This window comes from Schistocerca cancellata, chromosome 8, assembly GCF_023864275.1.
Source record: "Schistocerca cancellata isolate TAMUIC-IGC-003103 chromosome 8, iqSchCanc2.1, whole genome shotgun sequence".
NCBI lineage: Eukaryota > Metazoa > Arthropoda > Insecta > Orthoptera > Acrididae > Schistocerca > Schistocerca cancellata.
In genome coordinates this window covers 341,820,044-341,835,988 of record NC_064633.1, presented here as the reverse complement: position 1 = coordinate 341,835,988, position 15,945 = coordinate 341,820,044, and the positions used below count along the sequence as shown (strand labels likewise).

Sequence of the window (15,945 nt, the reverse complement as noted above, 5' to 3'; positions counted from 1 at the left end):
ACCCTGAGTGGTGCAGTCAAAAGTACTTTGTTGCAAACCTACCCTGTAAAAAGTTCATACAGCTGAAGAACAGTCATAACACTTATAATGAATAGAAATGAAGTAGGTGACTCAGTACTGTGACAAAAGGGTGTATTTTTCAATGTTTTACTGATGCTGAAGTATGTGAACAAACAAGTGATTTCTCGGAATTGATTAAGCAGATTAGTGTATGGAGATTCACTGCTGATCAATGTGCTGCCAGCACTCTGCCCATCATAAGCTGATCATATCTTGGAATCAACAAAACAATGATGGTGTAGATCTTTAGAAGTCCATAAATTGGAAAAATCTGATGCAATGATCCAATAGAGCATACTGGAAACAATGAATTGGAACATTTTTTGTGTTGAAGCTGAATGTAAATAAACAAAGTGTGAATGTAAATAAATAAAGTGTTAATTGGAAATTGCTATATCATCAAACACCCTGTGATAAAAAATGGACAGCATGATCACAACATCTCATTCAATAGTCCACAATATGCTTGGCAGGTTTAACAATTTGTTCCTAGTATTATCCTATGGAGTTCTCCAAATAATCAGAAGTGATAGCAACACCTACATATGGATGCATTTCCGTGACACATTCTGCTGCTTTGGCCAGAGCATCAAGGTCACTGTCACACACTGCGAGGCTGTTTTGCATACCCACCGCGAAGTGAAAATTAAGAATATTCCTCCTTGTAATATCATCCATTAGGTTGCTCAAAAGTACACGGAACATAGCCACTGGGTGACAGTACACAGTTAGTGTGTTCCTTCAGTGCACATTAGCTTCTTGAGGTGCATATTCTTGATTACGGCAGAAGATTTATGAGCGCATTTTTGACATCATTGTAATTATACACACTAGGTGGTATGACTAAAATATCTTGGGCCTGGCAATGATATGGGCAAAAATAAACTAGCTTTTCAATTGGACAACCACATTACCATAGCCCTTCCTATACTCTTCATCCTTGTTTTACATTGCCTGCCACTGATTTCCTGGTTTTTAATCCCTTCTTTTGCTATATTTCTTTCTAGTATTGATTTTTTTTCTGTGTTCTCTCTCCCTTTAAGTCAAACGCATTAACCTCCTCTTCTGTTTTGTTTCACTCTTCTTTCCATACTCTTTTTCCTTTTTTCCTAATGCCTCAGCCAATCTGAATTTCTGGTTACATTTTTCTCCTCCTATCTACTCCTTTAGCCTTGAAAAAATGGTTTGCCTTTTCCCGTAAGAGTTTTTGCACCTGTTGTCTACTACATTCCTGTATTTTAACATAGCATCAACTACATGTGTGTCTGCACTGACCCAATCTAATGAGTTATTATTATTATTATTATTATTATTATTATTAATATTATTGTTATCATCATTATTATTAACAACATGAACGGCAGAGTAAAAAAAAGGCAGAGGGTGGACATACCTTTCCCTGTACAGTGACAAGATTTAGTTCTCTTTTCAGAGCAGCCCTGCTATTATACCAGTCAGAACAATTTTTTTCTGTCTAGACGTAGGTTATTCACACACATTTACACTTCATAATTTTGAGTCTATTATGGAAGTGATACAGAAAAATTTCACTCAGAAAATATTTGCAACAATTTAATGGTGGTTGCAAACAGTAAAAAGTGCAGGAAAAAGAAGGAAATTGATTTTAGTCAGAAAACCCAGAGCTGTGAGTAAAACCAGAAGCTTGTCAGTAATTTTGTGAAATCTATGTACATGTTTTGAATAAAATAGTAATTACAGCACATTTCTCTGTGTACATAAATTTTGATGTTTTACAAGTCACTCAACTGAAGAGATCTTAAAACACTGTCACTTGGTGAGTGCTGGCTAATGTCACAATACAAGTACAGTAAAAATATGTACACTGGGAGTAGGTACCCTGACGCCCAACTACGAACCCACAAAGCATGAAGATTTGACTATTTACTGCATAACTGGATTTTTCATGACTGAGCAAGATGCTGACGTAGTACATATGAAGACTGGTGTACTGCGGAGACTATGCATTTCAGTTAATATTAAATTTCATTACTAAAGAATAAGGTAATTTATTGAGTCAATTTCAGGAATGGTAATGTTAGCCTATTCAAAAATAAATTTCTACACACAATAAAACCGAATGCAAAACAGTGAACATTGCACTTAATGGCATTACAGGTATAGCACCACTAACTTGGGATCACTAGTGAATTTGCAATTATGCAGCTACCACATAAACTAGAGAGCAGACAATGTTTTATAATCTTCTGCCAATGTTACATTCGTTGTTGTTGTTGTGGTCTTCAGTCCTGAGACTGGTTTGATGCAGCTCTCCGTGCTACTCTATCCTGTGCAAGCTTCTTCATCTCCCAGTACCTACTGCAACCTACATCCTTCTGAATCTGCTTAGTGTATTCATCTCTTGGTCTCCCTCTACGATTTTTACCCTCCACACTGCCCTCCAATGCTAAATTTGTGATCCCTTGATGCCTCAAAACATGTCCTACCAACCGATCCCTTCTTCTAGTCAAGTTGTGCCACAAACTTCTCTTCTCCCCAATCCTATTCAATACCTCCTCATTAGTTACGTGATCTACCCACCTTATCTTCAGCATTCTTCTGTAGCACCACATTTCGAAAGCTTCTATTCTCTTCTTGTCCAAACTAGTTATCGTCCATGTTTCACTTCCATACATGGCTACACTCCATACAAATACTTTCAGAAACGACTTCCTGACCCTTAAATCTACACTTGATGTTAACAAATTCCTCTTCTTGAGAAACGCTTTCCTTGCCATTGCCAGTCTACATTTTATATCCTCTCTACTTCGACCATCATCGGTTATTTTACTCCCTAAATAGCAGAACTCCTTTACTACTTTAAGTGTCTCATTTCCTAATCTAATTCCCTCAGCATCACCCGACTTAATTCGACTACATTCCATTATCCTCGTTTTGCTTTTGTCGATGTTCATCTTATATCCTCCTTTCAAGACACTGTCCATTCCGTTCAACTGCTCTTCTAAGTCCTTTGCTGTCTCTGACAGAATCACAATGTCATCGGCGAACCTCAAAGTTTTTACTTCTTCTCCATGAATTTTAATACCTACTCCGAATTTTTCTTTTGTTTCCTTTACTGCTTGCTTAATATACAGATTGAATAACATCGGGGAGAGGCTACAACCCTGTCTTACTCCTTTCCCAACCACTGCTTCCCTTTCATGTCCCTCGACTCTTATAACTGCCATCTGGTTTCTGTACAAACTGTAAATAGCCTTTCGCTCCCTGTATTTTACCCCTGCCACCTTCACAATTTGAAAGAGAGTATTCCAGTTAACATTGTCAAAAGCTTTCTCTAAGTCTACAAATGCTAGAAACGTAGGTTTGCCTTTTCTTAATCTTTCCTCTAAGATAAGTCGTAAGGTCAGTATTGCCTCACGTGTTCCAACATTTCTACGGACTCCAAACTGATCTTCCCCGAGGTCGGCTTCTACCAGTTTTTCCATTCGTCTGTAAAGAATTCGCGTTAGTATTTTGCAGCTGTGACTTATTAAACTGATAGTTCGGTAATTTTCACATCTGTCAACACCTGCTTTCTTTGGGATTGGAATTATTATATTCTTCTTGAAGTCTGAGGGTATTTCGCCTGTCTCATACATCGTGCTCACCAGATGGTAGAGTTTTGTCATGACTGGCTCTCCCGACGCCATCAGTAGTTCAAATGGAATGTTAGCTACTCCCGGGGCCTTGTTTCGACTCAGGTCTTTCAGTGCTCTGTCAAACTCTTCACGCAGTATCTTATCTCCCATTTCGTCTTCATCTACATTCATGTCACATTCATAAAAGTAAAAAATAATTATTTGGGAGTTTTTATGCAGGCCAGGGTGAGAAGTAACAGCACTACAATTCACAGAGAATACAATGCAAAATTATTCTGAACTATGATACATTTAATTCAATTCTTGAAAGCCTTATCTTAAGGTATTTAATATAAATTCAACTCCCATGCTCACAAGTATAAATCAGAGAACAGGCACATATAAGGTTTACCACAAAAGAATGTAATAAAGCATTTTTGCTTTATGGCTTACCTCTGGTAGGCGAAAATTTATCACCAGTGTCTCTCCTGATGCGCGTGCACGTTTTGCCGTAAGAGCCGCCATAAGAGTCTCCTGTCGTACCCTGAGTAACTGGGATATGAGTTGTACAACTTCCAGATTTTTCACTCCAACTGCTTCATCATGATGATAGGCAGCCGATTTGCGTGGTGCGAATTCCACATTGCCAAGTAACAGTACTGCCGACAATACCGCAAAGAGACGTCTCTGTTTCTCTGCTGCAAAGCCAACCATTTCCATAGACTGTTTCAGGCGTGAAAACTCATATTTCTCATCGGCACTGTCAAAGGTGTAACAATCACTCTGTGAATGAAAACCAGTAGCATTAAAACCACAATTTTAGACATTACAAGATCAAAAATAACATATACACACATTAATACAGAAATCTCTACAGAAGATGGTGTTTCTGAATGTGGAATAAATTCAAACACTGCTGAGAATAATATGTTGACAGCCACAGCACTGACAGATTTACAAAACATCTCTGTAAAGAAAATTCATTACAATGTCATAAAGTGAATCACAGAAAATGAACAAATTTAAATCCAATTGTGAAGACCTTGTACAATGATGCTATCACTGAATCATGACACATGTTGCATCTATTAATTAAGTACTCATTTCTTGCTGTAAGAAATGTAAAAGCCATAAGAGAAATTTTCCGTCTTTTTTTTTTATCTTTCATTCCTCTTCTGTCAATTGTTGTTCCAGACAAATTACTGTTATGAAAAACAGACACAAAACGTACAATCTTAAGACTCTGGACTTTTGCCATATAAGGAGGAATGCAGGACACTGTTAAACACCTCACTGCAAATGGTGCAGTAGGTTAGATGGACATGGGAAGTGGAGGATTCAGACGTGGCTTTGTTCAAGGAACTCAAAATTGTTTTAGGAACTCGTGGAAACCTAATTCCAAATACACCAACAGAGATCTGAATCACTCCAAACTATAACTCAGGTAACTATTTTGCTGCCAACTACTGTCCAGCAATTTTATTTTATTTTATGATTAACAGAGTCCACTTCTAGGAAGCCGGTAAGTATTAGATAGAATATTATTGCATAATTAAAACAGAGTGTTACAGTGGTGAAGTGGCTGCCTCTCCTACAAGACTCTCAATGAGACTGGAACAAAAAATCCAGTTTTTCAAGAAGGGGCGTCAAACAGATGTGCAGAACTATAGACCTATATCTCTAACGTCGATCAGTTGTAGAATTTTGGAACAAATATTATGTTCGAGTATAATGACTTTTCTGGAGAAATCTACTCTGTAGGAATCAGCATGGGTTTCGAAAAAGACGATCGTGTGAAACCCAGCTCGCGCTATTTGTCCACGAGACACAGGGCCATAGACACAGGTTCCCAGGTAGATGCTTTGCTTCTTGACTTCTGCAAGGCATTCAATACAGTTCCCCACAGTCATTTAATTAACAAAGTAAGAGCATATGGACTATCAGACCAATTGTGTGATTGGATTGAAGAGTTCCTAGATAACAGAACGCAGCATGTCATTCTCAATGGAGAGAAGTCTTCTGAAGTAAGTGTGATTTCAGGTGTGCTGCAGGGGAGTATCGTATAACCGTTGCTATTCACAATATACATAAACGACATTGTGGATAATATCGGAAGTTCACTGAGGCTTTTTGCGGATGATGCTCTGGTATATCGAGAGGTTGTAAGGAAAATTGTACTGAAATGCAGGAGGATCTGCAACGAATTGACGCATGGTGCAGGGAATTGCAATTGAATCTCAATGTAGACTAGTGTAATGTGCTGCGAATACTTAGAAAGGAAGATCCCTTATCATTTAGCTACAATATAGCAGGTCAGCAACTGGAAGCAGTTAATTCCATAAATTATCTGGGAGTACGCATTATGAGTGATTTAAAATGGAATGATCATATAAAGTTGATCGTTGGTAAAGCAGAGGCCAGACTGAGATTCATTGGAAGAAGCCTAAGGAAATGCAATCCGAAAACAAAGGAAGTAGGTTACAGTACACTTGTTCGCCCACTGCTTGAATATTACTCACCAGTGTGGGATCCATACCAGATAGGATTGATAGAAGAGATAGAGAAGATCCAACGGAGAGCAGCGCGCTTCGTTACAGGATCATTTAGTAATCGCGAAAGCGTTACGGAGATGATAGATAAACTCCAGTGGAAGACTCTGCAAGAGAGATGCTCAGTAGCTCGGTACGGGCTTTTGTTGAAGTTTCAAGAACATACCTTCATCGAGGAGTCAAGCAGTATATTGCTCCCTCCTACGTATATCTCGCAAAGAGACCATGAGGATAAAATCAGAGAGATTAGAGCCCACACAGAGGCACACCGACAATCTTTCTTTCTACGAACAATACGAGACTGGAATAGAAGGGAGAACCGATAGAGGTACTCAAGGTACCCTCCGCCACACACCGTCAGGTGGCTTGCGGAGTATGGATGTAGATGTAGATGTAGTATGCTATTCTGAAACTACTCCTGTGAACAGGATCTAGTAGATTCTATGGTGCTCTGACATCCACCTGGAGTCATTGGATTCTGTGGCCTAAGTAGGATAACTGTAAGGAAACATAAAGTAACTATATGATTGGATTTCCTGTAGGTGAAGCTGAGGAACTGGAGTACATTTTATTTTGTCACTTAGTTCACTACAGCTGATTTGTATGTAGTGACCATGACAGCTTGTGATCTCTCAAGGTTTTCTCAGTGTGATTGATTAATGGTGTGCACTCAGGTATGCAGCCAAGTTATCAATTTCATTTTCTGCACAATATTTTGAGAACTGATCCAGTCATCTTCAATTACTGTTAGTTGTGCAGTTGGTTTGTATACTCACCGTATGGACTCCAACCACACTGTCAATTATCGCTGCTATTGCACTGCTATTTATATCAGTTTCTCTCCATACATGCGCTCTGCTCTCTGACTCTCATTTTTATTTCAGTTTTGCACTGTTACTTCATAAACTGCACATTATCTTAGCATTTTTCAGGTGGATTGAGGCTACAGACTCCAATGAATCCAGGTGGGTGTCAGAGCACCAGAGAATATACTAGATCCTGTTCACAGTAGTAGTTTCAGAATAGCAAACAAGATTTTTTGTTCCAGTCTCATTGAGATTCTTTTAGGAGAGGCAGCCACTTCACCACTGCAACACTCTGTTTTCCAGCTCTATTGGACGAGACGGTTGGTGAGCTCTTACTTAATTGAACATTAGACTTAGAGCCTTCTTTAAATTGAAACCACCATCACAGTTTATCATGTTTTCCAATCGTCTTATTTCAATTGACTCCTTAATTATGCTGTCCCAGAAACTTTGCATTTACACCATGATAACTGATCTCCTTGTATGTCATCTCACTGTTATTTTAGTCAGGTGTACCACCGATGTTCCTTCCAGCTTTCCTCAATTTGCATGTAATCTGGGTCCCCTATCCCTTTTATACCAACTCCTGTTTCTTTTTCTATCTTGTCATCAGCCACGCCCAGTCAATATAATCTTTCCACCTATCTGCTCTCTCGTTTGTAATTTTTTTTTTAAGTCAGTCTTCTGCTGGATTTGATGTAGCCCACAACAAATTCCTCTCCTGTGCCAACCTTTCATCTCAGAATAGCACTTGCCAATCCATGTCCCCAATTATTAGCTGGATATATCCCAATCTCTGTGTTCCTCTACAGGTTTTACCACCTACATATCCCTCTACTAGCAAGAAAATTATTCCTTGATGTCTTAACATATGTCCTATCATCTTGTCCCTTCTTGTCAGTGTTTTCCATACATTCCTTTTCTTGTCTATTCTACAGAGAACCTCATTACTTAGCTTATCAATCCACATAATTTTCAACCCGCTTCTGTACCACCACATCTCAAATGCTCTGTTCTCTTCTGTTCCAGTTTTCCCAGTCCATGTCTCACTACCATACAATACTGTGCTCCAAACGCACATTCTCAGAAATTTCTTCCACAAATTAAGACCTATTTTTGATGCCAGTAGACTTCTCTTGGCCATGAATGCCCATTCTGCCAGTACTAGTCTGCATTTTATATTCTCCTTGCTCTGCCCATCATGGCTTATTTTACTGCCTAGGTAGCAGAATTCCTTAACTTCATCTGCTTCGTGATCACCAATAACGATTACTTCATGATCTCCAACCATGGTTAGTTTCTCGATGTTTTCACTTCTGCTACTTCTCATTACTTTCGTCTTTCTTTGATTTACTCTCAATCCATATTCTGTACTCACTGGACTGTGCATTCTATTCAACAGATACTGTAATTCTTCTCCGTTTTCACTGCAGATAGCAACGTCATCAGTGAATTTTAACACTGACACTATTCCACACTTAATTTTCACCCCCTTCTTGAACCCATGTTTTATTTCTGTCATCGCTTCTTCAACGATTAAATTGACTAGTAGGGGTGGAAGACTACATCCCTATCTTACATCCTTTTTAATCCAAGCACTTCTTTTTCATCTTCCACTTTTACCATTCCCTCCAGGTTCTTGTACATATTGTATATTACCCATCTTTCCCTATAGCTTACCCCAATTTTTCTCAGAATTTCAAATATCTTACACTATTTTACACAGCTGAAAACATTTTCCAGGTTGACAAATGTCTTGATTTTTCTTCAGTCGTTCTTCCATTATCAACCACAATGTCAGAACTGTCTCTCTGGAGCCTTCACCTTTCCCAAAGCCAAACTAATCATCATCTAATAGATCTTCAGTTTTCTTTTCCATTCTTCTGTATATTTTTCCAGTCAGCAACTTGGATGCACTAGTTGTCAAGCTGACTGTGCCATAATTCATGCACTTGTCCGCTCTTGCAATCTTGGAAACTGTGTGAAAAAATATCCTCCTTCCTCCCCCCCCCCCCCCACCCACCCACACACACACACACACACACACACACACACACACACACACACACACACATAATTCTCACCCAATGATTTTAAAAATTCCAATGCGATATTGTCTACCCCTTCTCCCTTATTTGATTTTAAGTCTTCCAAAGCATGTCTAAATTCTGATTCTAATACAGGACCCCCTACCTATTTCTTCCCTACTGACCCCTGTTTCCTCTTCTAACACATAATCAGACAAGTCATCGCCACCGCAGATGCCCTCAATGTACTCTTTCCACATATCCTATCTCACCTCTGTTGTTCTGACTTTTCTATATGCTGAGTTAGTACGACAATCATTTCTTTTTCTATTTCTTTGCATTTTTCATGTAGCCATTTCGTCTTAGCTTCCTTGCAGAATTCAACTAGTATTTCTCCTCTCTCATTCCTACTACCGAGCCAATATTCTCCTGTAACCCTTTCTTCCACTCCTTCCCCTAGACCCACATTCCAATCCCCCACAACTATTTGATTTTCACCTCCCTTTATGTACTGAATTACGTGTTCAATATCTTACAATACTTTCTCTCTCTCTTCAATTTCTACTTGTGATTTCAGCACATATACCTGAACTATCGTTGTCTGTGTTGGTTTGCTGTTGAATCAGATAGCAACCCTGTTACTAAATGTCACTGAACTGATCACAGTAACTCTATTACGGACACGCAACACCGTGATTCCAATACAACATTAATTTATTTCTCTCTAAGGAACGTACATCATGAAATATAAAACATTAATTCAAGGATAATTCAGAGTGTCTCTAATTACAAATATCAACCCGCAACACCCTCCCCACCTTGGTCAACTTCTAGAGGAATGACCAGTTGAACGTGACGTGAGATTATGGATCCTTCTGAAGTTTGTAAGGTTACAGTTCCTATTTCCCCATCTCTTCCTTCATGAAGATCTTCTATCCGCGCCTTCCTCCACGTGTCGTGGCCGAACATCCTCTTGTAGAAGAATGACATCACCCAGCTGGAGTCTTCCTGAACCTGGCCTTGGGTGATGAGTTACATGGAAGTTTTTGAGCAGGATCAGATATTATTTCTTCCACCTGTTCCAGAAGTGTTCTACCATCTTCGGCAGCCATTGAAATTCCTTGGACAAGTCCTTTCTAACGGGTGATTCTGGACCAGTAGGTAGTGTTGTGAGTCGATCACCTACAAGGAAATGTGCGGGCGTCAGTGGCTCAGATTCCTCTCCCCCTTGCGTAATTGGTCTAGAGTTTAGTGCTGCTTCTATGCTGACCAGGATTGTGTCGAGCCCTTCTTCGTCCAACTGTGACTGTCCTACAACTTTTCTCAGGCAGCGTTTGACAGATCCCACCATCCGTTCCTACAATCCTCCCCACCAAGGCGCGTGTGGGGCGATGAATTTCCAAGTGATGGCTTGCTGGGCGAGGTACTTGTGCGTCTTGCTTGCCATGAGAGCCTGCCAGAGCTCCTTCAGCTCTAAGTGCGTGGCATGGAAGGTAGTAGCATTATCAGTGTAAATTGTGCTGGGCACTCCTCGTCTTCCGACAAACCTTTGTAGGGCTTGAAGAAACCTGTCAGTTGACATATCTGAGCGTAGTTCCAGGTGTATGGCTCGTGTTGTTGCGCATGTGAATAGAGCAATATACGCTTTCTTCGTAATATGTCCTTGTCTGACATATAATGGACCAGCAAAGTCAACACCTGTTACTGCAAATGGTCTCAGTGGTGAGACTCGTTCAGCTGGTAATGGAGCCTCAGTTTGTTGAACAACGTGGGCTTTCTCCATCTTACAAGGTAGGCAACGGTGTAGAACATGTTTAATTGTCTGTCGAGCTCTAAGGATCCAGAATTCTGTTCTCAGTTCAGATAACACTATGTTTACTCCAAGGTGATGCAAACGAATGTGAGTCTGCTGGATCAGTAAATGTGTGAAATGATGATGTCTTTCAAGAAGAATCGGGTGGCGTTGATCTCTGGGTAATTCTTCAAATTGCAGCCGCCCACTGAGACGAATAAGACCATTATCCAAGAATGGGTTGTGGCGAGCTATCTGAGAATTACGTGGTAGAGGTATGTTGTCGTATAGTGCATGCAGGTCGAGCGCAAAATGTTGCTGTTGAACAACTTGAATCCAGTAACTGCGTGCTTCGCCCAAATCTGATGCTGTTAGTTCTCCATATGTTCTGTTTTCTTTCAATAAGTGCCGTTTAAAGCGAAGTACCCATCCTGTAACTCTTAAAAGCTTGAAGTAGCTGCTGTACCGTGTAGCTGTTAAAATAGGAACCGTTGTTTGTACCATGAAGACTTGGTCTGTTAATTTCTTCTTTTCTGGCAAGGAGTGCTCTTCTGTCTGTGAAATTTGAGGCCACTGTGTTCTGTTCTTTGTTAACCAAGCAGGTCCATGGAACCATACAGAAGCATGGTGAAGTTTGTCTGCTGTGGTACCTCTGGAGGTTAGATCAGCTGGATTTTCGTCACCAGGGCAGTGCCTCCACTGTGACGGATTCGTTAGTCATTGTATTTCCGTAACATGGTTTGACGCAAAGGTTTTCCATCGATTAGGGTAATGTTGTATCCATCCTAAGGCTACAGTTGAGTCAGTCCACAATGTTGCACGACTTGCATTATAGCTCGTGGCCTTACAGAAATAATGAAGTAGTCTTGATCCAAGAAGTGTCGCTAGAAGTTCCAGCCGTGGAAGAGTTATTTTTTTAATGGGAGTTAGTTGGTTTTTACTGCAAATTAGATGGACTGATACCATATTTGTTGTGGTGCACCGTACATAAAGGACTGCTCCGTAGGCCTTTTCTGATGCGTCGCAAAAGACATGGATTTCTGGCTCAGTGTTTTCAGATACACCAACCCATCGGGGCATTTTTATGTGTGAACATGATGGCAATGTTGATGCCAGCGTTCGCTAAGATCAAGGGGTAAAAGCTCATCCCATTCAATTCCTCTTGACCAAATTTCTTGAAAATTATTTTTGCAGTGAGGGACACAGGCGACAACAAACCCAGTGGGTCATATGATCTAGCAGTGTTTCGTAGTACATCTCGCTTAGTGGCAGGACGATTTATAACATTGTTGGTAAAACTGTTGTGTACAACACTGAGCGTATCAGTCTGTGTGTTCCAGTGGACTCCCAGTACCTCCGTATCTGTAGTGTTTATGACACCTTCTGATTGCCATATTCCAATCAGTTGGCTTGAATTTGGGGCCCACTTTGCCATTGGTAGACTGATCTGTCCCATGAGTGATGTAAGCTCATAATATAAGTTAATTACGGCATTGTCATCTTTAGCACCTGCTACAAAATCATCCATGTACATATAATCTTCAACAAGTAAAGCAGCTTGCGGAAAATTCATTTTGTGCATTACAGCAAGTTCTTTCAGCATGGCTGCAAGAAGAAACAGACTGCAGGTAAGTCCGAAAGGTAGCTGGGTGAAGCGGTATGTAATCCTTTCGTCAATTGTAATATAGTTTCCTTGTTGATCTACAATTACTTTGTACCAAAAACCTCGTGAGATCTCTATCTTTCCTGTGAAGAACTAACTGTAGAAATGCTTGTTTGATATCGGCAATTAAGGCTACTCGATGTAGACAATATCTCAGTAATATTGAAAGAATGTCAGGAAATAAATTAGGACCTATTTCTAAAGAGTCATTCAATGAGTGTGCATTCTGGTCGTGCGACGAACCATCAAATACAATCCTCCATTTGATGACACCTAACTTTTCTTTCTTTACTGCATGATGTTGTAGATAAAATGTGTCACGCAATTTCTGTCCAGAAGGGGTGACTTCCACATGTTTCTTCTTGATGTGTTCTATCATTTGCGCCTCGTAAATTTGTTTCAGTTTATTTTCCTATGTAATTTTTTTCTCCAGTGAAGCAAATCTCTTCTCTGCTTGCTGAAGATATTTAATAACATAACGTTGGGTTTTCTGGGGAAAGACACCACTCTTCTTTTGTCTTCGATGCAGTAGGATTTTGAGAAATCTTGCAATAACGCCAATTCCTTCTGATTCAGAGTTGTTTCATCTTCTGTGATTCCCATTGTTTCTAAATTCCAGAAACGTTGTAAAATATCGTCTGTTGTTGTCGCTGTCTCTAAACTGATGTAGTTTGCCATCATAAGGTTAGCCGTGGTGCTTGATTTGCTTCCACTAAGAATCCAACCTAGAATGGAAGGTACCAGAACAACTGATGACGTTAGTCGAATCGGAAGGGAATCTTTTAACGATTTTCCAATAGTAATCTACTCTGATAAGAATCTCGATGGGAAGATCTTCTGTACCATCCCTTATGTCCGAAAACTGAAGTCCCCGTGTGCGTACAAGTTTTCTTAAATCAGAAGGCACAGTTGCGTGCGCGGAAAATGAGTATGTGCTTTCAAACGCAGTCACAGACGTCTTGGAATTAGTCCATGTACCCTGTAGTGTGAATTCTATGACTCTACGATGCGTTGAAGTTGTGGATGGCATTTCAAAGGCGTTGACAGATAGATCACGATGTTCTATAGTTCTTAAACCTAGCTCATCAAACAGGAACTTGGAAATGAAGCTTGACTGACTACCGCTATCCAGAACGCAGCGAGTAAATTTGCTTAATCCTGTAGGTCCACTGACCCAAACTTGAGCTGTCTGAAGATAAGTAAAACCTGCTGAACTTACATCGATTCTCCCTACAGATGTAGAGCTAATTTGCTGAGAAGATGAAGAAGAGGCAGCAATGTCAGTACAGATTGCTTTGTGATGACTTTTCTTGCACTTAGAACACGAGACCTTGCCCTTTTTACTGCAGTTTCTAGCATTATGACCTCGGTTTAGACATATAAAACAGGGATTATCTTGCTTTAGTTTATCGATGCGTTGTTGGCTGTCAGTTACTATATTGCAGTCTTGGGCCCAATGAGAGCGAGCTACGCAAAATACGCAATATGGTTGTACCGGTACTTCTCGTTTAGGCTTACGCGGATTTTTTGCTTGCTTTGAATTTATGTGAAGTGCTGCTGCAGTGGGCGTGAAGCTAGGAGATGACTGATATTCTGTACGAATCTTTTGTGCAGTGAGAGCACCACGAACTTCTTCTTCCAAAAAGTTAAGTAGTTTCAGTACATCTCCTTCCGCTACTTCGGTTCTTCTAGCATGAATGACCCATTTCTGGCACATTTCAGCAGGAAATGCACGCAGAATTTTCATAGTGAGAATTTTACCATATGCCACGACACCTTCTCCAAAGGCACGCACTGCTTGAATACGACGGTTACATTCCAGGAATGTACTGTCCAGCGTTTCAGGTGTCGCTGACTGTACAGGCTTTAGCGCATCCAAATAATCGAGGTGCACCTGTATAATGCAATTGCTATCTCCATATCTATTCAATAAAATTTTCTTTGTTTCTTCATACGTGTTAGCCGTTATAGGTATTCCATCTACTAGCAACTTCGGTTCGCCTGACAGATACCCTCGTAGGAAAAAATGTTTGTTTACTGTAGAAACGGATGGGTCTTTATCAATGGTCGATTCAAATTGTTCCCAGAAGCGGGACCACATTTCGACATCTCCACAAAATAACTCAAGCTTAATTGCTGGTAGCTTGACAGAGTGGAATACAGTTGGTTGTGTGAGCACTGGTGGTGACGTGATATTCGTCTGCGACGTTGTGGCTGAAAGCTTGTAATCAATTGCTTTTGTAGCCTTCTGTATAGCGCGTTTGACTTTGTCTATATATTCCTCACAGCTCAGCACGTCTGCATTGTATTCATCGTCAGAGAGAAAATTATGAATAGCGTCATCTAATGAAACGAGCTTCTCTAGAGTTTCTTGAAGACGTTCCCTGTAATGTCCAAAATCATCAAACGGGCTTTCTGTGGTAAGAGCATCAACAGTCACAGAAAACCACGTAGCATTAGTCCTCTCCCTAGTTCACTTTCTTTTGAAGTTTGCTAACTGTATCTCTGATTCGTCCTGCATTATGTCTTACTAAAGACCGCTGTTGTAAGATTGTTTACGAGTGCGCGTAAGAATAGCTTAAACGCTTAACAAGCAGCGTATATGCAAACGTAAGTGAACGAAAACCTTTTAACAAAACTAACTACTCTGAGTTTCAGGCTTGCAATACAAAGCTGCAAAAATTGTTTTGAAGCAACCAGTTCATGCGATCATATTATATTGGAATGGACTTAGCTTGTGATGCGGTTCGGCGTCGTCTCTTGTTTCCTACAGCGTGAAGTAAGCCGTTAATTGTTGAAATCATGCAAGAAATCGCAATTTCTCCCGGGTTTCGGCACCAAAATATTACGGACACACAACACCGTGATTCCAATACAAAATTAATTTATTTCTCTCCAAGGAACGTACATCATGGAATATAAAACATTAATTCAAGGATAATCAATATTTCCAGAGTGTCTATAATTACAATTATCAACCCACAACAAACTCTCTGCTCTATCTTCGTAGTTACAATGAACCCTACTCCCATTATATCATTTTCTATTGCTGTTGATGTTAGTCATACTCCTCTGACCAGAAATCCTGGTCTTCTTTCCATTTCATTTCACTGACGCCCACTATTTCTAGACTGAGCCTTTAGCATGTGCCTTCTCACATTTTCTAGCTTCCCTACCACTTTCAAACTTCTGGGATTCCACATCCCGACTCACAGAACATTGGTTATTTAACCTTTTTTTTTTATGATCACCTCCGCCTTGGCATTACCCTCCTGGTCATCCAAATCGGGGTCTAGTACACAATCTTTTCCCAATAGAGATCGTCTTTACACTTTTTCAGTTACATGCCACATGCCCTGTGGATACACGTTATTTGCCTTTAATGCAGTGGTTTCCATTGCCTTCTGCATCCTCATGCCCTTGTTCATTGCTGATTCTTCCAGCTTTTAGGA

General features: G+C 40.2%; 1 protein-coding gene across 1 annotated transcript in view; it reads right to left on the bottom strand.

Moving 5' to 3' along the window:
• The window catches only part of LOC126094510 (unconventional myosin-IXa-like), a 303,759-nt gene that overhangs the window by 238,439 nt on the left and 49,375 nt on the right, over positions 1-15,945 (bottom strand). Inside the window, 1 exon segment of the mRNA XM_049908919.1 lies at positions 4,110-4,439. Coding sequence (XP_049764876.1) covers positions 4,110-4,439 — 330 coding nt within the window.